Raw genomic sequence first — 26,031 nt, 5'->3', positions numbered from 1 at the left:
TTCATATAATATTTAGTAAAAAAAAAGTAAAGAATTGAAAAAAAAGGATAAAAAATAACATATTTGCAATTTTTAAATGATGTGAAGTTTGCTGTTGTACAAACGATAGCGACCTCAATTGTTGTTTTCATAACTATACATCGATATATCGATATATCGATGTCATATGAACATACTCCGAATCTGTAGTACATGTTACAGTTTTACGAAGCAGACTAGTTTTTGACAATAGTCAAAGAAATTTAGCTTTCCAAAAAAATATATTGAAAAAATGGCATACGCAGTAGATAATCTCGTTCAACCAAATATAGGTTCGATATCTGATAATTTAGTTCCAGATTGGCTTCGTTCTGAACAAAGTACTGGTGTAAGTTTTGAAAAGTATTGTTTCATTTGTATTTAGAGGTTAGAATGACAATGCAAAGTTAGAAAAATATTCTTATATTACCCTTATTATTTTTATGTAATTATTACCCTTATTGTTTTTATGTAATTTTGTTTTGCAATTAAATAGAATTTATATCATACGACTCAAGTATTTTCATTCTTTTTTATATTTCATAACAGCAAAAAGTTATAATGTATGGAATTGTTATAACAAAAAATTTGGTTATTTACTATTATCTTTTTAATTATAGACTTCTATTATGGCTGTAGAATTCGATGGAGGTGTCGTGATTGGCGCAGATTCACGAGCTACCACAGGGTATTATGTTTTTAATAAAATTATTTACATATTGTTTTTTATTTTTTTAGGTTAACTATCCTTTTAAAAATTTAATTTCAGAGCATATATAAGTAATCGTTTTGCCGATAAGTTGACCAGAGTCACAGATTACATCTATTGTTGTCGGTCTGGTTCTGCTGCAGATACTCAAGCTATCGCAGATATCGTCGAGTATCACTTAGGTTTGCATAGGTAAAAATCTACTCTTTAATTCTTATATTGTTTATTTTATATTTTATGAATTTTAATTGAAATTATTTAGGATGGAGCTTGGAACTCAACCTTTGGTAGAAACAGCTGCCAATGTATTTCGTGAAATGTGCTATAATTATAGAGATTCCTTGATGGCAGGAATTTTAGTAGCTGGATGGGATAATCAAAAAGGAGGTCAAGTTTATAGCATTCCTTTAGGAGGCATGTGTATTCGACAACCCATTGCTATCGGTGGCTCAGGTTCTTCGTATGTTTATGGCTATGTAGATGCACATTATAAATCCAATATGACCAAGGACGAATGTGTTACTTTGGTACAAAATAGTGAGTATAAAAAGATTTAAGAAACAGATATATTTGATTTGTAAATGTATTTGAATACACGAGGTTGAAATATTTTTGCAGCATTGGCACTGGCAATGTCTCGCGATGGTAGCAGTGGTGGCGTTATACGTCTTGGTGTAATCACGGATAAAGGAATCGAAAGAAAAGTGATAATGGGTGATAAATTACCTCGCTTCTATGAAGGCTAAACATGTTTCCATAATAACAAAATTTAAGATATACATATTTATCTGAAATAATACATTTGAAGATATTGAATTTTTGCTAAATAAATGTGAATTTAAGAATATTGGTTGTAATTATGTATGTAAATCGAACGAAGCGAGTAACCTTCGTAATCTATCTGATTAGGTCACGAGGAATTTTAAATACTTTTTGTGAAGTAATCTATTAAAGAAATTCATTAAATACTTTTCAAATAAATTTCTTTCTATGAACGATTACTTTCAATAATTATGTTTTGTTAATCGTCGATTGAACAGTTATATGTATCATGTTAACTAATCTTTGATGTTGAAAACTCGTAACAGGAAGACTAGCTTGAATCGTGGTCCTCAATCTGACCAAATACATATCCTACTGCTACTACTAAATTTAGGTCGTATTATCCACTTGCGATACTCACGAATATATACCCCCTGTCGTTTAAACGTATGTACTTAATTCTCATTGTTCGCTTAACGAGAAAATTGTCGCAATGGCACAATCGTAATGTATATGATAACGGCTATATGTAAAACGCCGATGTATGTAAGTCACACAAGAGCTTTTGGATTATTCCGGGCTCGCGATACATGGTAGTATGTCTTTGCCAAAGGATGGATTAGGTTTCTTCCATGATTTCAAGAGCTTAGTGTCTTGACGATATTAAAAGAATTTATCAGTATTCAAAAATTCAAAGTAATATTTAATCGTTTTTTCAAAAATGTTATCATCCAAAATTTGAGCATCGTTGTTTAATAAGAAATATCTATGGAAAAGGTATTGTCAAAGAAAAAGATTACAGTACAATACGGTCTTGATCAAAGTTAAAGAGATAAGTAACTACGTACTAAAGATCATTTTTCTGTGAAGAAAAAAAAAAAGAAAAAAAGAAAAGAGATTTTTTCGAACGTGCAAGAACGCCAGAAGGGCGTTAAATCGTCGAAATACCGTTCTGTAAGAAGATGGCCTCGGAAGACAAGGACTCGGATGACCTCTTGACGAACTGGGCTCCGGAAATGCCGACGGTCCAAGAAATTAACAAGTCCATGCAAAATTTTGCTATCCCGGATTATACTGTTTTTGTCTTGATGCTTTTAGTTTCTGCTTTTGTTGGTATTTATTTTGGTTTTATCAAAAAAATCTCGGGTGAGGATGAATATCTGGTTGGTGGTAGAAACATGAAGACATTTCCAATCAGTTCGAGTTTGATAGCCAGTTTTATATCAGGTAGAATGTTAGCAAGAATTTTTTATCTTGGTTCTCATTTATCAATGTGTTAATTATTGCATATACATGTTGTTTCTTAGGTATCTCTTTATTGGGTATACCAACTGAGGTTTATGTTTATGGGACTACTTATCTTTTCATCTCATTTGGATTGATTATTACGGGCTTCATCATGTCGAAAGTATTTTTACCCGTTTTTCATGATTTGAGGATCACTAGTACATATGAATATCTTGAAAGGCGTTTTGATAAAAAAATTCGATTATTAGGATCCTTCCTTTTTTCCATCAGTATGGTGAGTAATTTGTATATTTTGTAGTAATATAAATAAATAATTCATAATTATTTAATTTTTGTATATTAAAATTATATAGATAGTTTATCTACCCATTGTTATCTATGTACCAGCATTAGCTTTTAATCAAGGTATGTATAATCATCAATTAAAATATTTGATCGAAATATTTTTTTAATTGATTCATTCATCATTTTTAGTAACTGGAATCAATGTCCATATCATTACACCTTTTGTATGCATTGTTTGCATTTTTTATACTTGTATGGTAAGAATTTGAATTTTTTGTGAATTTTGCTTGTATAGATTATGTTTAAATTATGTTGCTTACAGGGTGGATTGAGAGCAGTGGTCTGGGCCGATTTCATTCAAGCTCTCGTAATGTTCGGATCGATGCTTTTGATCGCGATCAAAGGCACTTTGGATATTGGCGGATTATCGGTTGTATTAAGAAGAAATCGGGATTCCGATAGACTCGAATTTCCAGCGTTCGTATTTCGAAAATTCAAATTTTATAGAGTTTAATATGTACAAAAATAAATATATTAAAAAATGCGTTTATCTTCTGTCAAATAAAATAGATTCGATTGGAGTCCTATGACAAGACACACAGTTTGGTCACTTGTAATAGGAGGATTTGTTCATTGGTTGCAGTGCTTGGCAATCAGTCAAAACACAATCCAGCTTTATCTCGCGTTACCTACTTTGCATTTGGCTAGAAGGTACATGCAAAATTTTTAACGAAATCATGTTTTTTCATTAATTTTAAATAGAACAAAGAGCTACTTGTTGATTTTAGGGCACTCTGGTATTTCATTATCGGAGTTTCGTTAATCATGGGAACGTGTGGATATGCAGGCATGTTAATATATGCTTGGTATTACGAATGTGATCCATTGACGACGAAGGTAATAAAACTATTTTTATATTCACTGTTCTATTGAATTTCTCACAATAATTCATTGATTGATCGATTATAGCTGGCTGGTACAAAGGATCAGCTTTTACCACTTTTAGTTATGAACGTTTTGGGAGATTATCCTGGATTACCTGGCTTATTTGTTGCTGGAGTATTCAGCGCTGCTCTCAGGTATTACAGACGCAATCATTTAATAAATTAATAATGATATTAATAAATTAAATGTCTCAGCAATGATCATATTTCGATAATTTATAGTTCTTTATCGACTGGTTTGAACTCTATGGCAGCGGTCGTATTAGAAGATTTTATTAAGCCATTTCGTAAAACAGGATTTACTCCTAGAGTTGCTGATATTTTCATGAAACTTACTGTCATCATCGTAGGAGCAATTTGCGTGGCTCTCGCTTTCGTCGTCGAAAAAACTGGATTGCATGTTTTGCAGGTAAAGAATCGGTAAAAACGATACTTGATATATCTTGATAAATATTTCGAGTATTAAATAAATATGTATAATGACGATCTTTTTTTAATTCATGACAAAGCTGTCTGTCAGTCTAAATTCTATAACTAATGGTCCATCCCTTGGTATTTTTACTATGGGGGTTCTATTGCCCTGGGTAAATGCAAAGGTATTTTTGATATTGTTGTTACAATATTTCTTGGAAGTATATTTTTTTTATTTCATTCGTTTATAATAATTTTAGGGTGCTCTTATCGGCGGTTTGGCTGGTTGTGGTTTTATGGGATGGATCAGTCTAACAGCTCAAACAGCTATAGCTAGTGGAAAAATGAAGTGAGTAATTTTTCCTACAATATATAAATAAAAATAAAGAATTTCTAATATGACGATGATTTGAGACAGATTCGACGAGAAACCTGTTACTACCGAAGGATGTATGTATTCGTTTCCTCAAGTAGAAAATCTCTTATTATTTATACCTTCGGAAACTATCTTGAACGAAGAGGATGGGAATTCATTTCCGTATGTAATTCAATTTATACAAAAATTCCATTATAAGCAAATAATGAATGATTTGTTTTGATGTATGTAACAGCGAACTATGGGCATTATATCGTATCAGTTACTTATGGTACACCGTAATAGGTACTTTGGTCACTCTAAGTATTGGTCTTATAGTGAGTATTATTTCTTCCGAAGATATTGACAAATTAGATCCTATGCTATTAGCTCCATTTATAAGGAAGTTCCTGAGATCTAACAAAAATTTACAACAAATACAGGTGACCAATTACAAAGATTCTTTTAGTACTGAAGAGCAAAGAAAGATCTTTGTATAATTACGTACGTATTTTTTTTTTTACAGATTGCAAGAACTGATCTCAAAGTTGACAAACAAGTGGAAATTGAAGATGATAAAATAGTAGCAATATCATCAACATGACAATGATTACTTATCTAATTTTTTTTATACAGGAAAAATTAAAAATCTTAATTTTTATTAATTTTCATCCGAAATCATTCTATATGCACCTATCTCATTGTATGTACGATCTTATTATGAAGTGTCTACTTTAGAAAAAATTTTAACTCTGGATGACGGATTTATATTCGTATATTTGAAAATACATTTAAATTCTGCTTAAAATGTCACATAAACGTAACATGTGATGTCTTCACAATAGAGTTCATTAATTATTCTATATTGTATAATTGTTTTTGTGTATCACACATAGGTGTATATTATTTATTAAGGCTTAAAACATATTTGATTCAATATCTTTTTTTTCACTTGTTCCAATATAGCTATAGAATTTTAATGATTGTGATGGATCTTCTTATAAGAATAGAAAAAGATCCATTTATGAATTGCCAAAAAGAAAAAAGAATACACTTGTACATTATTATAATAAGAAGGATTATACAAAGAAGGAATAATATTACAAGAAAAAAAATGTATTCTTCGTTCTTAATGAAAAGTAAAGACACTTTGAAGGCGGACATAATTCTAGATACACTCGTGTGTGTATATATATATATATATATATATATATATATATATATATATATGTATGTATGTATATATAATTTATATATTTACAAAATTATATTTGTACAACAAATACTTCAATACTTATTAATTTACTTCAAAGCTCTGTGTTTTTCGTGCAGATTGTATTTATTAAGGATTGATATATCGAAATGCAAAAGTTTATGTGAAAAATTGTATCTAAATATAAAGCTACGATTTTATATCGTATATGTATAAGGATAACAATTGTACAAGAAGAAGATAATCGAATACTGTAATATATTTGTCTGTACTTATAGAAGAAATCAGACTGCACAATTACAGATCTTCTTAATAAAAATCTCTATATCATTTATATTATTATATACACTTACATCTTTCTAAACTTATTTTATTTGACTTTTGAATGAATAAAGTTTTTCTAAAAATCATATAACTTTTTTCCCCGCGATGTTTTTCGACATTTTCGTCACATTTATATATTCGAATAATAAATAAATAATTTCTATGAAATCGTTATCTCTCTTAAATTTATATATGATAAATTTACTTGTAATTTAAATATAAAGAGAAAATATTGATACAGATCATGGAATTCTTTGTATAGTTTTTTTCCTAAGCTATAAATAAATCAATTAAATTTATCAAAAATGATATGGATAAAAAATATATCTGTAGTGCGCGTTTTCGAAAAGCTAAAAAATTGGTGTATTGAAAAAACACACCACTCTGTTTTGTGCTAACTCTATAACGAACATTTTTTTTTCTTTTTTTTATTATTATTAAAATATGAAAAAAATCATGTCCTGGATTCTACACTTGAAAATCTTATCACATTCGAATATTTTGTATAATGAAAGAGCTCTATATATATATATATATATATATATATATATATATATATATATATTCTATAATAAAAATAATCTAGTATACGTATAACAATATTCTTATAAAAGCGTATAAAAAGATATATGAAGAATCCAGCGCCATGATTAACTCTCATTTTTTCATTAATAAATAAAGTATACATCCCTAAGATCATCAAATAAATCTTTAAGGATGTTTTATTCCAATTTTAGATTAGATCAACAAAGCTTGATACTATATATATATATACGAAATAATGCATTTGTTGAATTGAATGATTTGAAGAGAAAATTTACATATTACGAAGAGGAACACTCAAACAGCTGGTAACAAAATATTTTTTGTACTTTTCAAATACACCAAGTTAACAATAAGATGATCATCAGGCAATTGTGCATCTATAACTAAATGGTATATAAAATATTTACTTTTTGATATTATTTTTTTTATCATTAAAGAAAAAGAATACCTGTATAATTTACAAATATAATCATATCAGATATATATGCTCGTAACATATATGAAAATAGTATTCTTAATATTTGTTTCTCTCTCTTCTTTTGTTTTTAACGATAAAAATATTACTTACATGTATTTTAATTTTACATTACGTACCTTCAACGTAATTTTATTTATGTAAGCGTTTACGAAACATCATGCATCATATCATGCAAATATTTGCTTGTAGAAAAAAAGCAAAAGTTCTACATATACGATTAAAGTTATAAATAATTTAGAGATTAATTCTCTTTTTTCTCTATTAATATAATAAAAAAAACATGATAATATTACTCTAAAATATAATAAAATACGATAAAATATAGTATCGCGCAAAATTAAATACAAACGGATTAATTGGAAATAGATTTTGAATACTAAATATTAATAAACAGAAAAAATATCCTTCTTTTTTAATGGAAATATAATATTAAAACTTATATAGATAATAATTTTAGTCGTAAGATATACGTTTAAGATACTCAATGTGTTTCAACTAATTGTTAAGCATTTTCTAAGTACATTTAAATATATCATTAACTTATATGACTACTATATCTCATCAACTATGTTTTCTATCTATGATATAATAATTAATTAAATAAAATAATTAAAATAATTATAACTTTTCTTCTAAAAATATAATATATATATTCGAGGCACTCGGAACGTCTAATGCGTTCGAGGACATATTCCCCTGATATAATTTAAAAAATATCATATATAGCTTTGGAGTCCAATGTTTAAGTAATTATAAAATATGTACATTAAAAGCTAAAAACAGTTAAGAAAAAATAAAAATAAATGTGAATAGTATGAAAATATTTCTATGAAAAGTCTCACCACTTCCATTTCTTTTCGTTTTTTTGTGCTGAAAAATCGTATGGTGCCCGTATAAGAACATTTGTTTTTGAAGGTATCATTGTGATTGAAAAATATTTCAGTGAATTTCATTAAAGAATTAATCTTTTCAGAAATCGAAATGCACAAAAAATTGATATTGCTATGTTTGCTGGCAGGATACTGTCTAAGAAGGTAACGGTGGCGGGAAGGGTGCGTTTTCCTCATGAATCATCATCCGTCTAGCATACTTCACCATTTTTCTTCTTTGTTTATGCTGCAATTATATGTATAACGACTTTGGCTTCTGACCATCGTCATTAAAAAATGTAAATAATTGGAACTGATGATATGCAATACAACTTTATCTCTTTACCATTAAAAGCAAAAATTTCATTCATTCCTTTCATATTCTAGATGCAAAAAAAAATGGATGGGTTAACTTGAAAATTTAGAGTATATCTTATCTCGTAGATAAAGATAAGAAATGAGTATGGGACTATGTATCAAGATTTTACACTCATTATAGAACATTCGTATGTACAATAAAAATTTTCATAAAAAGGGGAAGATTCTTTCTTGATCATGCTGTGTTAAATGAGAGAAGTATCCTCTCTTCGTCAATTTTTTTTTTACGTACGAATGCCTTATAGTAAGCATATATGATATCATATACTATGATATCATATGCTATTTGATATTCATATACACACATGAATATATATATATATATATATATATCAACAAAAATAAGTTACGATAAATTCGAATACGAAAATTGAAAAATGCATTTGGATAGTGAATAAAACACAATGCGAATTCATTTACAAAAATAAATAAATAATATGATACCGATGAAAAGTTTTTATATCGATTCCATAGGAAACCTTCTTGGAATAGTAATAAATTTATTTCTAACCTGAGATGTAAGACCCATCCAACTGCTATTACTGCTTCCACTATCACTTTCGCTAGAAGTTATTCCATCCTCGAGTATTAGTTTTGTTCCAAATCCTTCGAGTTCCAAATCAAAATAAAGTTGGCCTAATTGTTCGTTCACTAAAAGTGGTTGGTTAATTTTCTTCAAAGTATCCATGTCGGCTTTGAGTACTTCATTTAAAGTCTTTGGATGAATTTGATATTCATATATTAATTCTGGTGTTAATTGGACTCCTTCTAACCAAGGTGGATCTTTCCTGTGTATTGCGTGTTTTACTTTTGTTGTTTGTTGTGAATTCTACATATACACATATAAGAAAACAATTTTTATTGTTAATATATTTTTACTCTACGTTTTTCCATTAACACATATATATATATATATATATATATATATATATATATATATAATCGTATACCTTTGCAACTTCTTCAACTGCCTTCTGATCAGGATTACAACTACTCTCACTACTTTTAGAAAGGAGACTACTATAAAAACTCGAAGAACTAGACTCGTCACCGTTGTAATCAATTTTCCTATGTTGTTTGTTATTTATTGGTGTAGGTAAGTCCACAACACTGGAGCAACCACCGTCGTTACTGATACAAGAAGAAAAGAGCTCACCCGGGGATAACATCTACGATACGAAAAATACAAAATAAATTCATTAAACCAATAAATAGAATAAATATATTAGAAGAACAAAGAGGCATACTTTTTTCGATGATTCGGACATAGCCATAATGCTGCCTGGTTCAGCCTTGATGCTTGTTGCTTGACTAGCTGGTCGTTTTCTGTCCATACATTTATTTGTGGATTTATTTTCGTGTGGCATAGGAGCTTGTTCGGGTATTAAAAAAGGTCGATACATCATCGTTCCAGGAGCAGAAGCACCGATCACCGGTGGATACATAACATTAGGTATTGCTGTCGCGACATACGGTACTGGAACAAACACTACATTCCTCTTATAAATTCTTTATGTTCCCGATTTTCCGTAAATAGTCTCAAAAGGAATGTAAACGCATATATATTTCTATGTATCAAAACATAAATTATTAATTAATGATTATATATTGATACATACTATACGGACTTTGTTGCGGCATTGGCAAAGATGACGATGGATGAGCAACGTTTGTTGGTGATTGAGAATATTTTGCTGTTGGTATAGGAGTATCCATCGGTTGTGGTACAGGCATGTAATATACAGGTATCATTTGTGGAATCATTGGAATCCTTGGAATAGCTTGACAATTGACACTATGATGAAAATAAAAAAGTTAGATATATATATATATATATATATATATATATATATATATATATATAAAGTGAATCTTATATGAATGTGTTGGGATAGAAATATGTAAGAAAATTACTTTTGAGGCGAAGTACATGGTAGAATAGGAGTTGCCGATGGTGCAGTTACAGGTAAGGGCGGCCACAGATTGATATTCCCATTGTTTTGAAACATCGTGGATGTTTGATCAACGCTCGTACTCGCGACAGTAGTAGTAACATTCGTTGGCAATGGACCGGCAGTGCTCGTCCTGGAAACTTCATCGTGTTTCGAAACCTAATATATTTTGAAAAAAAAAAGTAAATAAAAAAAAATAAAAACAAAATTATAAAATACGCGTCGATAGTAATGAACGAACAGAAAAAAAATGAGATACCATAGAAATGGTTCTGACCTTGAAACTATCACCTTCCCAGCTATAACTGCCACTTCTTTTGACACCGTGACATTGACCGACGTAATAATTATTCTGATCCACGGACATCTTCTCGATCGACGTTTTTATACGCATATCTTTTAACTTATCGTTGTTCTTTATACTTGATCGTAATTCCCGATGCTTTTGCATCATCATCTTCTCCATATCCGCATTATGACGATTCAACAATGACTCCGTTAGAGTCGGTTGTTTGAAACCCTCCGTCGTAGTAGTGGTATTACTATTTGTGGTATTGGAAGTATTACCCCTGCTAACAGAGTTAAGTAAATTGTTGGAACCGTTGCTAAGATTTTCAGCGCTTCCACTTCCACTAGCGCCGCTTCCATTTATCGGTGACATACATTTTCTCACTGAAAGTAGAAGCAGATTTATCAATTCGTTATCTCCGATGAAGATCGACGATAAATAAAAAAAAAAAAAAAGTAATATGAACGAAAGTTGTGTGTATGTAGTACCTGTTGAGGTAGGACAAGTTTTATCGCCCTCGTCGTTGCTCAAATTCAATATTTCCTCGTCGCTACCATACGTGATTGCAACCGATGGTTTGCTCTTGAAAAATCTCTCGATGTTTTCATTGTAGTTGAGCTGGTTGTAACTGGGTGGTGTCTCCGTAGACGATTTGCTGTCGTAGTATTCGTGATGAGGCGATATCTCACCAAGCATTACGCTGTCGTGCTCCTGTAACAAGGGATTGCGTGATCCCTTCACAAGTATATTGTAGTGACTTAGAAAGAAGTTGTCATCGTCATTTTTTTGCATTGCGCTTGTACTGCAATATGCTCGATTCAAAAGTAGTCAGTCTTGTTAGAAGTACGCGTGTGATATTGTAATACGCGTTAGAACCTGCTTCTATGCGATCCGTCCGCAAGCCTGTCCCTGTGTTTCGGCCATATATATTGTTAGGACTTTTTATTTTCTTGTGAGTCCACCAATATTTACAACATGCTCTCCATTTAAGAACCAACAGGATATATACAGGTACGTATATTTATATATACACTACTTCTAGTATATACTAATTCTTTCATTTTGTTGACTACAACGATGATCAATCGAGATCCAAAAATAGAATACTATTTTACGAGATCCTTTACCATTCTCTTTCTCCTTCTGGATTTCACACTTTCGTTTTTTTCTTTAATCTTTTAAGTAATTCCGTGATAAAATTACAAACCGCTTTACGAGAGATAACGAGTATCATGCCTATAGCGTTCTACAATGATGTATCAAAAGTACTAATAAATGATCGAGAATTATTCATTGGATTTCAATGCGATCTCTTTGTTATTGATTCGTATAATGTTAAGGGTTAAAATCTATTCGTCAAACATCATATCTACTCTCTCCCTCTCTCGTTAGTTTCAAAACCTTGTAAGTGGGCGAATATACCCATAGTCTTTAACGTTAACGTTTAACTATCTCAAGTTATACATACATACAAATGCGTTCTGTTCGTTAAGTCGATCAAACGAAGGATCTCAATCGTGTATAGATCGTGAGAAATGAAAAAAAATGATCTATTTACTCGTACGCCGAAAGAAATATTAGCTTTCGTTTCAACGATCGAAAACGTCTATTAAAATTGTTTAAAAAAAAAATTAGAGGATCAGCTGCATTGAATTGAAACATTTACGATTCACTGAGACGAATACACAATTATCGAAGTGATTGTTCCATGCTCTAATACGATTGAAAATTATCGATCTTAAAAATAGTTCAAGCATGGATCTCGTTATATCTCTAAATTCAGGATATAGGTGCGGAGTTGGATGATGTGAGAAGAAGTAGTTTTGGAGCTACAAGGATCTTCGATTACGTGTAAATTTTAAAAATGGCATATTTCGTCTATAGTGTCTAAATTAGAGACACAAATTCTATGGGTCACTACGGAACAATAAGATTTACGTTTGTTTTCTTCGATGATTATCGGTCACTTGTTTCTAATAAATCACATCGCTCTATGACGCCAATGGTCTCGATCGAGCTCGGTCTATAAAGGCTTTGTATGTGTTATAAATTGTTATATTATATAATATATTGAATGTGAAAAAAAAGATGAAGACTTACCAACAACGTGCCTACAAGGTTTTGAAATTGACGCTATCCTTCACCGGCCCTACACAATTTTCTTTGCCCACCTTGTCTGTGTCTATGTACAAAATAACTTTGTAGGTTTTTATTAAGATTTTGTGTTTTTTTTTTTTTCTTGCTTACCACTACACCACATTATACGTTACTATAGCAAATATTCTCGTGCAAAAACACCCTATCACTAATTGAGAAATAGCTTGTAAGAAGCACCTGTTCTTGTTTGAGTGCTTTTTTTTTATAACCATCCATTAAATATAGAAAAAATACACCAACTGCAACCGTTTCATTTGTTTTGCTGCTTCCTTACTCACCTTACACCATTTTCTTTAATTCATCAATCTCTTTAAGAAAATTCTACGATACATCGTATTCAGAAGCAGAAAGAATCTTTCGATCGAGATCGATAAATTTCGATTATATATCGTATCGTCGTGATGAATGAACGGACAATTAATCCAATTTAAAAATTACTTCGATGAATAGATAGAGATATACGTGTGCGTTGTACAAATGGTAATAATATTGCGATCGAAAAATATCTAATTGCTTACTGAAGAGATACATCGGTATAAGTTCTTTGCTATGTTTCGCTTTCGTTACATTTAATATCATGCGAATAACGTAAGATCAGCGTAGAGAAAAAAAAGAAATTTTTTCTTATAAGTATCTAGTTTGATTCATAAGCGAACGTCATTCATTAATCCGGATGCTTGCTAAAGAATTTCTTTCTTCTTTTTCTCCATTGATTTTAATTATATCTTCGACATATTTACGGTACATTATTACTTTTATACAATTATTATCAAATGACGTTTAATACGAGTTTCGAATTTTTATGCTTTTTTCACGTATTATACGTTGATAAATAACTGGTGATTGAGAAATCTTTTTGTTATCTTCTATTTATGTAACTCATATATATATATACATACATGTATATTTGATGTACATAATGTACACATATATATATATATATATATATATGTATGTACCGGAAATATATCGTTTCAATTGTGCTTTACTTTTGTGTGATACTAATGTAAAGGTGCGAAACTTAAAATTACTTGACCACGTGAATTTGTTATAGAAAAATCCGTGGTTCTATATAGTAGTAAATATGTCTAACATCATACCACCAGAGCACAGCTTAGCGTACTACTAGCAAAATTGGGTAAGAGTGTCGGCGATACTAAAACGTAGGCTTAATAGTCACCGAAAAACTTCTGTCGTCCGCAGCTAGAGTATCCTTGCCAAGAGCCGGTGTCTTCATTTCTTGTAGTAAATTTTCCATGAAGGACGCGAGGTCTTTACACCTTCTCGAGACATCGTGTTCGGTAATATCTGATGTCCTTTGGATGCTCTGTATTACGTTCGTACGGATGAAAGATAAACAGAGAAAAGATTTGAACATGAGATATACTTATTTTTAAAAAATGTCATCTTACTCGAAATACCACTGTCTTGCCTGACCTTTCCTTTACTAATTATTATAAGTGTTTCGTTATATGTACTTTATTAAGAATATTCCGTGACGTAAATGAAAGAAGTTTTTCAATTTATATGCATTAGATTTTTCATTTCCTTCTTATAATAAGACGAGGAGGAAGATCTTGATTGACGTCGGTATGAATAGAGAGACCTACCTCATCAAGAAGAGTACGTATCTCGTTCTGTATGATCTTGGATTCTTTCAGTACCTCTTCGCTGATATTAGCCAGAGAAGCGAATTCGTTCTTAGGTGGTACTCGAAAAATATCAGGATCCATAGGTCCCTTCAATACTCTATGCTGACCTACGACAAATTCTAATTTTTTCGTCCAAGGATTGATAAACGACGACCATTCGGTTTCAAGGACGACGTAGCTTTTATTTTGGGCAGCGAACCTGTAGGGCTTCGATCGAAAGGAAGATCCTTCTAACTTGATCACCTGTTCAACGACAGTTTTTCAAAATATAAATAAAATAATCGACGTGGAATGACTTCGTCTTGCTTGTTTGTTCGCAATTGTTTGTTCCTTTAATTTATTTCTTTTCTGTTTTTTTTTCTCTTTTAATTCATGAACAATGTAACGAATATAACGAAACAATATAACGAAACGAAGCTTAAGTTTTCATTTGTGTATTGAATGTTCATGCTCACAGTTTCATAGATGTCTTTGATGAAGGGCAGGTCCTCGGGATGATAAAAATCAAACAGTGAACGTTCGATCATATCCTGAGGCAAATAGCCCAAGTATTGGACAACGTCAGGATCGACATGGGATAAGTGGCAGGTTGCAGTATGCCGGGTTGTAAATATCGAAGATATTATAGTTTCTTCTGGTGCTGTGAAGAATGATAAAATGACAAAAGTCGAGGTTATTGTCTTTCATCTTTAAGTCAATCCTTCGAAGACAAGGCTTTCTTTTGATAAATCGTTTAATACGGCAAATATTAACTTTGCTTTGAACGAAGTTCTTACTTTTACTCTATTCTTCCTTTTCCCTATAGTCTCGAAAGAAATCTTCATAATCTACAAAATTACGATACCTTTGTATGCTGAGTGCACAGGTTGAGCAGTAACGACTAGAAACATTGCTCTTGGTTGTTGCTCGACAGCTCGATCACGAAAATCTCGAAAGGTCAGTGTCAAATGAAATGGAAGGTAAAGATTGGATCTTGCGTTTTCTTGATCTTTGTTTGAGGTATTGTTGTCAACCTTGACGTTCTTCCGTAATCCGCAAAACAAACTTGCTCTTCTTCCATTAATTCCTAAATAAAAGTTTGACATCTAATTGACCTTCTTAGTATCTATAATCATATGTCTAGACTACTGAATCAAAAAAGTAAATCATACCTTTTGGACGATCCTCTTGAGGCGAGGCTATACCACTAGTTATTTGATCAGCTAATGTAGTCTTATCTTTAGAATGTACGTAATCGATGAAAGAACGACCAATCCACGTGTCCTTGGGGTACCCTAAAGCTGTGCATATCGAGGGTGTTGTGTACAGCACGAGGCCGTCATGCATTGATATCACCGCGCAAAATCCATCCTATGAGAGTACGAGAACATTTGTTAGAAACGATTCACGATATATATACATTTATATACGTATATTTATACATAAATCTTTTTTCGAATATCGTCGGTAAAATCGATTCTATAAGACAATCGATTTCACCTCACGAAATTATTTTATAATTTATGGTTACTCTTCTGTTTGTTAAGTGTTATTAAGATTTATCGGAGGACTCTACTAACAACAGAAAGAGATAGACACATGCAACAGTTTTTTTGAGGTGGCATTTTTGATAGATACAGGCTTTCGTTGTTAATACGCATTTACGTTTAGAGTAATTATAGTAGTATAATATAAGATTGACTATAATAAGCCGTGCACAGAGAAAAAGGCTTATCATTTGTAACTACTGTCGAAGAGATAAATAGATAAAAGAAAAAAAAAAGAAAAAGAAAGGAAAAATTTTTAAACGAAGAAATACATCATCCCTTGAGTAGTTAACGCTCGTAGAATTACATTTCGTGATAGAGCACGGTCCAAGGTTCGTGTATGGTAGATATCTGAAATTCATTCGTATGCCTTACGCTAAGTTCGTAGTATCGGTATATTTTTGTATGGAATCGATGTAGATACGATTGTATGTAATTACATATTTCAATACACACGAGAGAAGCTCTATTTTCTTCAATTTTCACATTTGCAAATATTAAAGATTAGATTAATTAAAAAACACTGTATTATTGTAACCCGACACAAAATTAAAGAGTAAAACGTCATATACGTGTCATTTGAAGGAATTACTTTTTCGAAGAAATTTATAGTAAGATAAAGAAATACGTTACCCATCGAAAAATGTTTTCTTATGTTAAATATACTATGTTCGTTACATTTGAAAGACATTTTGTGGCATTCCATAGCACAAAGCCACTTTTCTCCGTACTTTAAAACGGAGCACTACCACTCTATGTCCATATATATCGAAATAAAGCCACCGCAAAAGAAGAAGGCACCGATAAACCATCAACGTGATAAAAGCATACATCCGTGTTAAATATATAAGTATGTATATAAATATAATATGTACAAAGAAAGTTATATGCTCCTCGATCATGCTTGGGGGCCCTAAAACCTGTCTAATATCGTAAAAATTATTTTTAACAAAAAAATTCCCATCGTCTATACTTTTTCCCCTTTTACCAAAGTGTTACTAATAGAGTCTTCCTGCTAACTTGCGATGAATACTAACATTTGCTTGTGAACTTGAATCATCCAGAAGATTCGTCCGAGAAGCAAGTCCTGCTTCCGGACTGTCTGTCAGAGTATCGCCGTTGTGTTCGCCTGGATCCGTTGCATCCACCAATTCTACAGTTGCTATTTCTTCTCGTATACGTTAACAAAAGCTATTGTTATATACTTTGTGTATAGACCTTTATCCTGAATGATTTATATAATATATGGATGTATGTATGTAGGTATGTATTGTGGGACACATCATTCATTCACCCCTTCCTCGAGTAGCATACTATTTATTTTATATATTTTATAATTTCGTAAAAATGTTTAGCATTGATTTTTGAGAATTTTTAAAAACTCAAATTTAGATATCCACGTATAGTATGCAACAAGAGTTAGAGTGAGTCATCGGTAGGATAGATTAATCACATTTTAGGTCCCTTAGTCCGATATAATTATTCGTAAATATATATAAAGTATTTCTATCAGGCGTCTTGATAAACGGAGAAATAAACCGAATTAGGCTGATCAAACTCATTTAAGCTCATCCTCAAGGGTCTTTATATCAATTTGATTTTTATGATATAATACTGTCTCCTCGAACGTTGACCAATATCACTTAATACTATATGTAATTCAATGTGAAGTATAAATAATCTAAAATATTATATATATTCGTTGTCATATGTGGATAATATTGTGTTAAATAATAAATCTGGGTCTCTCTCTCTCTCTCTCTCTCTCTTTTCCTAAAGATAATAATGAAAACATGAAATAGAACAAGATTGTGCAACGAATCTATTTTGATATTGACCGTATTCTTTTTCGAGAAAGAGAGAGAGAGAATTAGGCCTCATAACAAATAAATGTGGTCCGAATCGTTGATCATTGAAGATAACTGTCCATCGGGCTATCATTTGTGTAAAACGCTTTATTATTAAAACTTATGTAAATAATTACGTAAATGTTAGCCGCGTGATTGGGTTATGTAAAAGGAACATTCGTGAGGGAGAGATCCCGCTCCATCTGCAAGTATATAACGGTACTTGACCAAACGGATATAAATTGTTTTCCAAGAAATAGGATGATGGTGATAATGATGATAATGGCAATCATGCACAATGATATTTTTGGATTTAATGTTATCTTCCACTTGGTATAAATCATTTTCTTTATATCTTTCTTTTCTTCTCAATATAGTTTTCATTGAAAATATAATTTATATTTAAAACGATTTAATCTCGAAATAAATAAATTTATTAATTTAAACAAAAAATAATAGTTTAATATTTGATCAAAAGGACACCTCGAGGAATCATATATTCAAGACGGACTAAGGGCAACCCTATAGGGTAATCGTTCGAAGACTTATGATTGGAATGTAATTAAGACCTGTCTGATCAACTGGTGAAGTGTGCACGTAACCAGATAAAATTTCTGGTGCTCAGATAAATTACAAGCAAACAAAAAGAAAGAAAGAAAAAAAAAGAAACAGAAAATAAAAATATTTAAAACGAATTGTATCGAGTTCTGAAGAGACAACATACGTTTTATTAATTTCATTAAATTCACTTTATCTGTGTGGACGTGTATGTGTGTATACATTTTCACGATATTGTAAAAAAAAAAAAATTAGGAAAATATTCATCAAATTAATAATAAACAGTACGAAGCGTGAAAAATGCAAAAATAGTGTCACGACGATGAAAACTTTCACTTAGAAGAAGTGTGTATATGATCAAATGAAATAGTCACACTTTTTCTTTCTATATAATTTCCTGGCAAAAAGAAAGATAATAAAAAATTGCGAGTTAAACTTATTAATAATTATTTATTTTTATCCGTAAATATATCTCCCGATGATAAAAATAATTTTTAAAATGAAAATTGTGGTAACGTGCACTCTTCCCAGTATAATTCGATTGTAACCAACCTGTTTGTTTCTCAAGTATTGGTTTCGTTGAAGTGACGAGATTATAGGATGTATTATCCGGCGGTGTGCCAGTACTTCTTAAAGTAATCTCTGCCTCGGAATTAACGGCCAAAAACGTTTTTGACTTCTTCTTCTTGTATTCTTTATCCTTCCTTTTACTGATCGGTTGTGGGAGTGCCTCGTTACTAAGATTCATATAGATAATACGCACATATATTTAGATATAATATTAAAATAAATTTTATCTATACACAAAACATAAGAATAAATAAATGTGTGTGCGTGTATAGATGTAATTAATTTATTCATATTATCTGTATTAATTAATCACGTGATGGTTATCATCATATAATAAATTTGTTCAAATTTGCGATATAAATGCGCGAAAAAGAAAAAAAAAAAATCCAAAAGAAATTGATCACGTTGCAAAAATATTTCGATACATATTTCGTTGTTTCTTTTCATCTTTTTTTTTTTTTTGACGATAATTATTGTGTCTTTTTTGTAGTTTTAACAAAAAGAAAAGAAGAAAGAAAAAAAAGGAGGAAATAACGTTATCACATACCGATAAGTCACGTTATAAATATAAAAGTACATATACATGCACACGCACTGGCTGTTCTGAGAAAATGTATAAAATGTATCGAACGCGTGCGAGCAAACGTGATGTCTGCTAAAAAAGAAAAAAAAAAGAAAAAAAATATTAATAGCTTTTAATCTTCCTCCTCTTTCTCTTCTTCCCTGTATATATATTTCCATGATATATCTTTTTTGTCGTTCTTATGAAAATCATGATAACGTTTAGATAGAAAAGCGTTTAGAGATAGAAATAAATCTATCAGAATCTATCAGAATGATCTTCTAAACGGCATTTGTCTACCTATGGATGAGAATTCTTATAACCAAGTCTACTTATTCGTAATAGTTCGATAGCTTTCTCCCGGAAAGGATGGTTAGAAAAAAAAATCGTGATATAAAGGCTCGACATAACAGTAATAGCTAAGCACGAATAGTATATTATGCAATACTGGAGAAAGTGTTCCTTTCTTACATGGACCTTTCTTCAGACTCTGCCCAATGCGGAATACACATTGTGTAACGTGCTTCCCTTAACGTGCTTACACACTATTAGAACGTCAAACAAGATATTTCTTTTCTTTTTTCCCCTTTTTTCTTTCTTTCTCTTTCACAGGACTTTTACTTGTTTAGTATTATTCCTTAATGATTCAAGGATTAAAAATTCAAGGATTCAAGTATTTTATTATATAATCTTTTAAAACGGATGATCTTTATGGATCATAAAGTTATATTTGATTCTAAAGCGAGAAAAAAAACATATGGTATTAAATTATCGTTTAATGATAAGTCGAAAAGTCTCTTAGATGCGATTAGAATGTAGATTTTTTTTTTAATAGGATAAATATATGAAACACGTTGATTGTTCAAGATTATTTCTTAACGAGTTTTAAATCATCACACGTGTGCATGAACGTCATCGTGTTTAAATTTAGATTAAAGAAAAAAATTAAAGATTAAAGTACTTCATCACGTAGACGATAAAATGGATGATTTTTATAGATCATAAAATTACGTTTGATTCTAAAGAAGAAAAGAAAGAAAAAAGATGGTATCAAATTATCGTTTAAGAAAAAGTCGACATTTGTAATAAAATATATAATAATAAAAGTCGACAATTATATATATTATTATAATTATACACACACACAATCATTGAAAACCCAAACGATTCATTTCTTATTATAGTTTCTCGTTTATCTCTATTATGCAACAATGGACGAGTATATCTCTGGACTGCGTTGGCGACTACACGAAAGGCACGTGGCACGACACGTGTGAGTTAATGTTTACGACGCTGTAGCTTCTTCCTAGCTAAAGCAAATAAGATATTCTTTCTTGGTATGCGAACACATCATTGCAATGATTTTTCTTATCATTTTGTATGCACATATGTACATCATACGTCAAAGTCGAGTCATTTTCATCGAATGAAATTAACTTAGAATAGATTATTTTTTCGTTGATCCATATACGTGTATTTAATTTCAACTAATTATTTTGTAAGTCTCTATATAACGCGATACGTATCATTTTCAAGTTATATATACTCGTATGTCTTTTTTTAGATTTTTCTTTCTGTCATAAAATTAATTGTTAGTTTATATTCAAAGATTAATGTTCACCAAGTATAAGAATTTCGTATTTTACGTACATATAATTTTTTTTTAAACACGAAAGATAAAATTACGTTATAAAAGGTACAATTTCGAATTTATGTATATTTCTGTAAACACGTATGTATCTGTGTATTTAAAAAAAAAAAAAAAAAAACAGGCAACTACCTATTAATTTAAAAAGAATTAATCGTAGATATTATTAAATTAAAGAGTTATGCATAAACCATCGTTTGAATTTTCTTTTCTTATATATATATGTAAAAACGACTTAAAAGAACGTTCATCGATCTTGAACGTCCTCTTCCATTGTAAGAAGACGATGTTACAAGGTTTCTTCGTATTTATAGAAGTCTTTGAGCGACACATTTGAATGCTCGAATACACGGTCGACGAATGTATAAAATCGATTTCAAAAGAATAGATACCTCGAGCCAAAGGTCGAAGGATGTCTACCGCAATAGCCACTGCTTTCCGAACGATTGCTGTTCCTGGATATCGAACTGCCGCTACTAAAAAGAAAAAGAAATAAAATAACATTATTATTTTTTATCATTTGTTACATCAACAAAATATTTATAAATATTAACGATGAAATGTTAGCTCCAAATAAAAATTAATAATTACTTTAGTAAAATAGTTTGAATTTTGTTAAAACAGTTGAATAGTAACTACGAGGACAATTTGAAAAATTCGCGACTTTTTTTGTTCGTCTTAAGATATATTTCATCTTATATTAAAAAAAAAAAAATAAGATTTATTTGAAACTACTAATATTGATATAAGTTAAATTTAATATATTTTTGTTATACAAAAGATCCCAAGAAATATTCTTGTCCATTCTAATATAGAATGTGGCAATCTATATTTAACATATCTTTGCATATAAAAATAAGAAATATATATATATGTATATATTTCAAACTTATATATATATATATAACAATTTGAAATTATTTTTATATTAAGGCCATTGGAAAAAGTTCGCGGCTTTTCTTAATTTTACTTTTCAATTTGAGAATAAAATATACATTTAAAGAAAGAGAAAAAAAGAAAAAGAAAAACCGTGAACTCTTCAAATGGCCGTCGTATACAAATGTGAAATGAAACAATATATACGAGACACGATCACCTCATGCAATTATGAAATAGATAAATTATGCCACGACTCTACATAAAAAATGTTACAAAATAATAAAATAAATTCTTTAAACTCGTTCAAAGGATTAAGAAATATTCAATAATCACTTCCTCGTCCTAGATCGACTTCGTGCGAATACTAAGTGCTAAGATGGGGAAAGGAAATATTCTAAAGCTGTGGTGAAACGGCCTCGTCCTATTGGCCGATTGAACCAGGTTCGAAAAAATCATGTTACTTGCTGACACAAAATCTCTGTAAACCAGTTTGATATTTAGAAAAATGTCTTCGATCACATGTTTGGCAAACGTGATCGTGGTCCAGCCCTTACGACGAGTTCTTTCTAGCCTTTCACTGTCCTCATTTTCTCTATCAATAAGCTCCGACACGGGTCTCCTGCATTTGTTGCACCTCACGGAGCCAGAAAAATTATTGCATAAGGACGGTTTCACGTTCGTAGCCCCGTGACTCCTACGCCGTTAGATAAAAGGAGGGCCGATAATTCGTCGATCGATTTGATGCTTTCAATTTATTATGTCGAACGTTTGAACGATCAAGGACATTTGAAAAAAAATAAAATGAAATAAAAAAAATAAATAAAAGTTGAAGAAATTAACAAAGTAATTTTATAAATACTTTGTTGGGAATACTCTATGGATATCTTCGAAGAACAACGTTACCGTGAAAAATGTTTCGATCAAAAATATACAAACAATGACTGCATTTTATCAGCACAGAATAAACATTCCCACGCGTTAAATATCAAAATATGAAGATAAATAATTTACGTTTATCAATAAAAATAAAAAATAAGCCTGTTTTCTTCCCATACGACTCATTATGTGTATCCGATATAAATACATTTATATCTTAATTAAATGTATTTTCAATCAAGAAGAAATTTAAGAGAGTAATTAAACGATATTTCTTATTCAAGCTAATCCTCCTTTTTTTTAAATATGCATTACAAGCGAGAAGTCTCGGTCCATGAAAATTAGGAATGGTATATTTGTGAGGAAAAAAAAATAAAGCTATAATAATTTTACAATTCTAGAAAAATTTTGTTGCGAAAAATTTTAAACATGAAGTCGATTAAGGAACGAAAATTTTTGGTGTGAAAAATTGTTTTGCTGGCTATTTACAAAAAATAATTATAAATATGCATTTATTATTATCAATAGATAGTTAAAAATAACTCCATAATCCTTTTATCTATTTTAATCTGCAATGGCTTGAGCTTTATACGTAATGTCAACCAAATATATCGCGTGCACATAAAGCAATTGTTTCCTTTGAATTATCTCGGATTCTATTCGTGACTATAATTGAGTGTTTAAAATAAACTCATCGCTATAATAGATTCTATACAATAATATATATATATATAAAGGAAACAATTCAACTAGTTTGAAAAATACTTATTATTAGATGGTTATTACTATGATACTATGTTATATATTTAGGACTGAACCTGAGTTTCATTCATAATCAGTTCTATAGACATATACCAAGTAGAATTGAGATCTATATTATATGGATGGATCAAGAAACCTCCTCACAAAGTTATGCATTTATAGTATAACTATTTTTGTGTTTCAATGTGTATAAATTAGTTGTTATTATTATTATTATTATTATGGATATGTTATCTCCCAAGACGACAAAGTATACCGTCTTTCAAGACATTTCCGAGAATAAATCCAATACAAAGGAGGCCTTGTGAAACATTATAAAAAAAAAATTGTGCAATGAGAAGTTATTATTCTTATTATTATTATCGTTATTAAACAAAAATCTTTGGTCGGTTTTTTTTTTGTGCATATTACACTAAAAACATTTTCCTAAATCAACTTTCCAAACCTACTTTCGATAACATCAATTACGTCCTTACACGTGGATCACGTTTAGATTGACCCGTTTTCACTGCATTTTGCAATATCTGCATAGGTGAGCTAAATGCAACGTGGAAATTCAATCGAAGTGTTACGTCGAGGAATAGTTAGAGATAGAGAAAGATAGATAGATAGATAGATAGATAGATAGATAGAGAGAGAGAGAGAGAGAGAGACTGGTTAGCCTTAACCGTAGTGTACGAGTTTCTATCTCTCTCTATCATTACATTCTCTGTCTACCTCTCACCTATAGTACGAAGGATTCGTGTCAATGCCAAGTATCCTTTACCATACATAACGGAGACTAGTCACAGAGTTTACAGAGTCCTGATTATTTATTTATCTGTACTAATTGTTTACATGTAAACTATCAACTTTATATCATGGGTATATACGAAAACAAAGTTAGTTAATTTTGTATTATATATATATATATATATATATATATATATATATAAATAACTATATAATTATATCATATAAAAATTAGAAAAAAATATATATATACTTACAAAAAAATAATACATATTTAAATAATAAAAAATTGTCAAAATTCTTACAACACAATTGATTTATAATTATTACATCATTTTCTTGCTAACGATTTGTAACAAATATTTTCCAACGTGACTCCTCGAATACGGGAGTTACATTGATTTACAACTAATCATCTAATACAATCAAACATGTTAATGCAACAATTAGAAAATTTGTTTAAGTGATACATAAATCTATGTCTAATTTGTTACATCTACAAAAATAATATAATTTGAAAGTATAAGTGAAAAATACGAGTTTTTTTTTTCTTTTTTCGTAATAAAAACGTAAACATAAATTTTGTATTGCTATAATGATATCTCATTTGAATATGGATATAATGATTTATTGAAAGAAAGAAAAATCGATTGGATCGATCGATCATTAATTAAATAATGATTTTGTAAAGTGTACGATAAAATAAATTATAAATATGATAGCACATTAATAAATATGAAGAACTTGAAAGCAACTATTCATCATCATCATCAACTACGTCATATTGAGGGGTTCAAATATCGGCTTGTCATTTTCTACGATATACGATACTTTATCTCTTTACAACTATTTTTTTCTTTGAAAAAAAAAAAAGAAAAACAAAATATTCAATTACAATAATCGATACATAACAGTCCTTAATTCGTACAAACATTAATCATAATAATTAACATCTCATAATAAGTGTATTTGTCATTTCATGTTACATACATTCTTGGCAACCATATTGAAAAAGAAAAACAGAAAAATAAAAAAATCGAATTTGTATCAATAAATCAAATAACAAAAATAGACACAGATATAAAAAAATTAATTGATATACCTTCGTTGCGACTGGCTGTTGCTGCACGTGTTTGAATAACCAGAGTCCGAAACTTTCGCATTTTCGGTAGATGTTTCTTCCATTTCGTCTTCTTTATATCGTAAAATTCTTATTAAGAAAGGTCTGTCTCTCTCTTTCTCTCTTTCTCTCGATCTTTGTACGCGTCGAATCACACCACTAATGTGGTAAGAATGCTCGTTTGTTTCATATTTCGCACTTCGAACGATAGAAATAAAAAAGAAATACGAAAGAAACGAAAATGGAAAGGAAACTAAAAGAAAATGATATGATTGCCCTATACGTAAGGGCAGCAAAAACAAAATGTACTTGAACTGTAAAAAATTACAGCTCACACGAACAAGTTCGATTCTTTTTTATC

General features: G+C 30.4%; 3 protein-coding genes across 7 annotated transcripts; 2 read left to right on the top strand and 1 right to left on the bottom strand.

The window, feature by feature from the left end:
• Nucleotides 1-176: 176 nt before the first annotated feature.
• On the top strand, nucleotides 177-1,574 carry LOC127062502 (proteasome subunit beta type-6). The gene is made up of 5 exons (XM_050990846.1): nucleotides 177-367; nucleotides 639-706; nucleotides 788-919; nucleotides 990-1,264; nucleotides 1,346-1,574. The coding sequence occupies exons 1-5, from the start codon at nucleotides 272-274 to the stop codon at nucleotides 1,471-1,473; spliced, it is 699 nt and encodes a 232-aa protein (XP_050846803.1). The 5' UTR covers nucleotides 177-271; the 3' UTR covers nucleotides 1,474-1,574.
• Nucleotides 1,575-2,101: 527 nt separating this feature from the next.
• LOC127062494 (sodium-coupled monocarboxylate transporter 1-like) lies at nucleotides 2,102-6,277 on the top strand. Its single transcript, XM_050990836.1, has 14 exons — nucleotides 2,102-2,716; nucleotides 2,797-3,011; nucleotides 3,091-3,142; nucleotides 3,212-3,279; nucleotides 3,345-3,499; nucleotides 3,593-3,733; nucleotides 3,811-3,919; nucleotides 3,992-4,101; nucleotides 4,189-4,375; nucleotides 4,476-4,562; nucleotides 4,638-4,726; nucleotides 4,796-4,915; nucleotides 4,989-5,175; nucleotides 5,259-6,277. Exons 1-14 carry the CDS (start codon nucleotides 2,452-2,454, stop codon nucleotides 5,334-5,336), a joined length of 1,863 nt encoding a protein of 620 aa, XP_050846793.1. The 5' UTR covers nucleotides 2,102-2,451; the 3' UTR covers nucleotides 5,337-6,277.
• Nucleotides 5,490-26,025, bottom strand: LOC127062492 (period circadian protein). Of its 5 annotated transcripts, none has more exons than XM_050990830.1 (17): nucleotides 25,653-26,025; nucleotides 21,694-21,777; nucleotides 19,074-19,258; nucleotides 17,154-17,284; nucleotides 15,742-15,940; nucleotides 15,435-15,656; nucleotides 15,046-15,230; nucleotides 14,549-14,833; nucleotides 14,119-14,265; nucleotides 11,270-11,516; nucleotides 10,770-11,164; nucleotides 10,455-10,651; nucleotides 10,160-10,335; nucleotides 9,788-10,029; nucleotides 9,491-9,709; nucleotides 9,052-9,369; nucleotides 5,490-8,409 (listed from the first exon to the last, which is right to left on the bottom strand). In XM_050990830.1, the coding sequence occupies exons 1-17, from the start codon at nucleotides 25,733-25,735 to the stop codon at nucleotides 8,320-8,322; spliced, it is 3,405 nt and encodes a 1,134-aa protein (XP_050846787.1). In that variant the 5' UTR covers nucleotides 25,736-26,025; the 3' UTR covers nucleotides 5,490-8,319. The 5 variants fall into 5 exon arrangements, with proteins under 5 accessions (XP_050846787.1, XP_050846786.1, XP_050846784.1 ...); XM_050990829.1 differs by having other exon boundaries at nucleotides 5,490-8,439; nucleotides 25,653-25,873; XM_050990827.1 differs by having other exon boundaries at nucleotides 9,788-10,017; nucleotides 25,653-25,873.
• Between the last annotated feature and the right edge of the window lie 6 nt (nucleotides 26,026-26,031).

This window comes from Vespula vulgaris, chromosome 3 (genome assembly GCF_905475345.1).
Source record: "Vespula vulgaris chromosome 3, iyVesVulg1.1, whole genome shotgun sequence".
Taxonomy (NCBI): Eukaryota; Metazoa; Arthropoda; class Insecta; order Hymenoptera; family Vespidae; genus Vespula; species Vespula vulgaris.
This window is presented reverse-complemented; position numbering and strand designations above follow the sequence as displayed.

What these genes read in the sequence shown, in the direction of transcription:
- LOC127062502 (XM_050990846.1), top strand. Translation starts at nt 272, where the DNA reads ATGGCATACGCAGTAGATAATCTCGTTCAACCAAATATAGGTTCGATA. An exon ending in GATTCACGAGCTACCACAGG is followed by an intron (nt 707 to 787) that starts GTATTATGTTTT and finishes ATTTAATTTCAG; the next exon opens with AGCATATATAAGTAATCGTT. An exon ending in TGTTACTTTGGTACAAAATA is followed by an intron (nt 1,265 to 1,345) that starts GTGAGTATAAAA and finishes ATATTTTTGCAG; the next exon opens with CATTGGCACTGGCAATGTCT.
- LOC127062494 (XM_050990836.1), top strand. Translation starts at nt 2,452, where the DNA reads ATGGCCTCGGAAGACAAGGACTCGGATGACCTCTTGACGAACTGGGCT. An exon ending in GAGGATGGGAATTCATTTCC is followed by an intron (nt 4,916 to 4,988) that starts GTATGTAATTCA and finishes TGTATGTAACAG; the next exon opens with CGAACTATGGGCATTATATC. An exon ending in AAAATTTACAACAAATACAG is followed by an intron (nt 5,176 to 5,258) that starts GTGACCAATTAC and finishes TTTTTTTTACAG; the next exon opens with ATTGCAAGAACTGATCTCAA.
- LOC127062492 (XM_050990830.1), bottom strand. Translation starts at nt 25,735, where the DNA reads ATGGAAGAAACATCTACCGAAAATGCGAAAGTTTCGGACTCTGGTTAT. An exon ending in ATTCAAGTTCACAAGCAAAT is followed by an intron (nt 15,941 to 17,153) that starts GTTAGTATTCAT and finishes GTACTCTCATAG; the next exon opens with GATGGATTTTGCGCGGTGAT. An exon ending in AACTTGTCCTACCTCAACAG is followed by an intron (nt 11,165 to 11,269) that starts GTACTACATACA and finishes TTCTACTTTCAG; the next exon opens with TGAGAAAATGTATGTCACCG.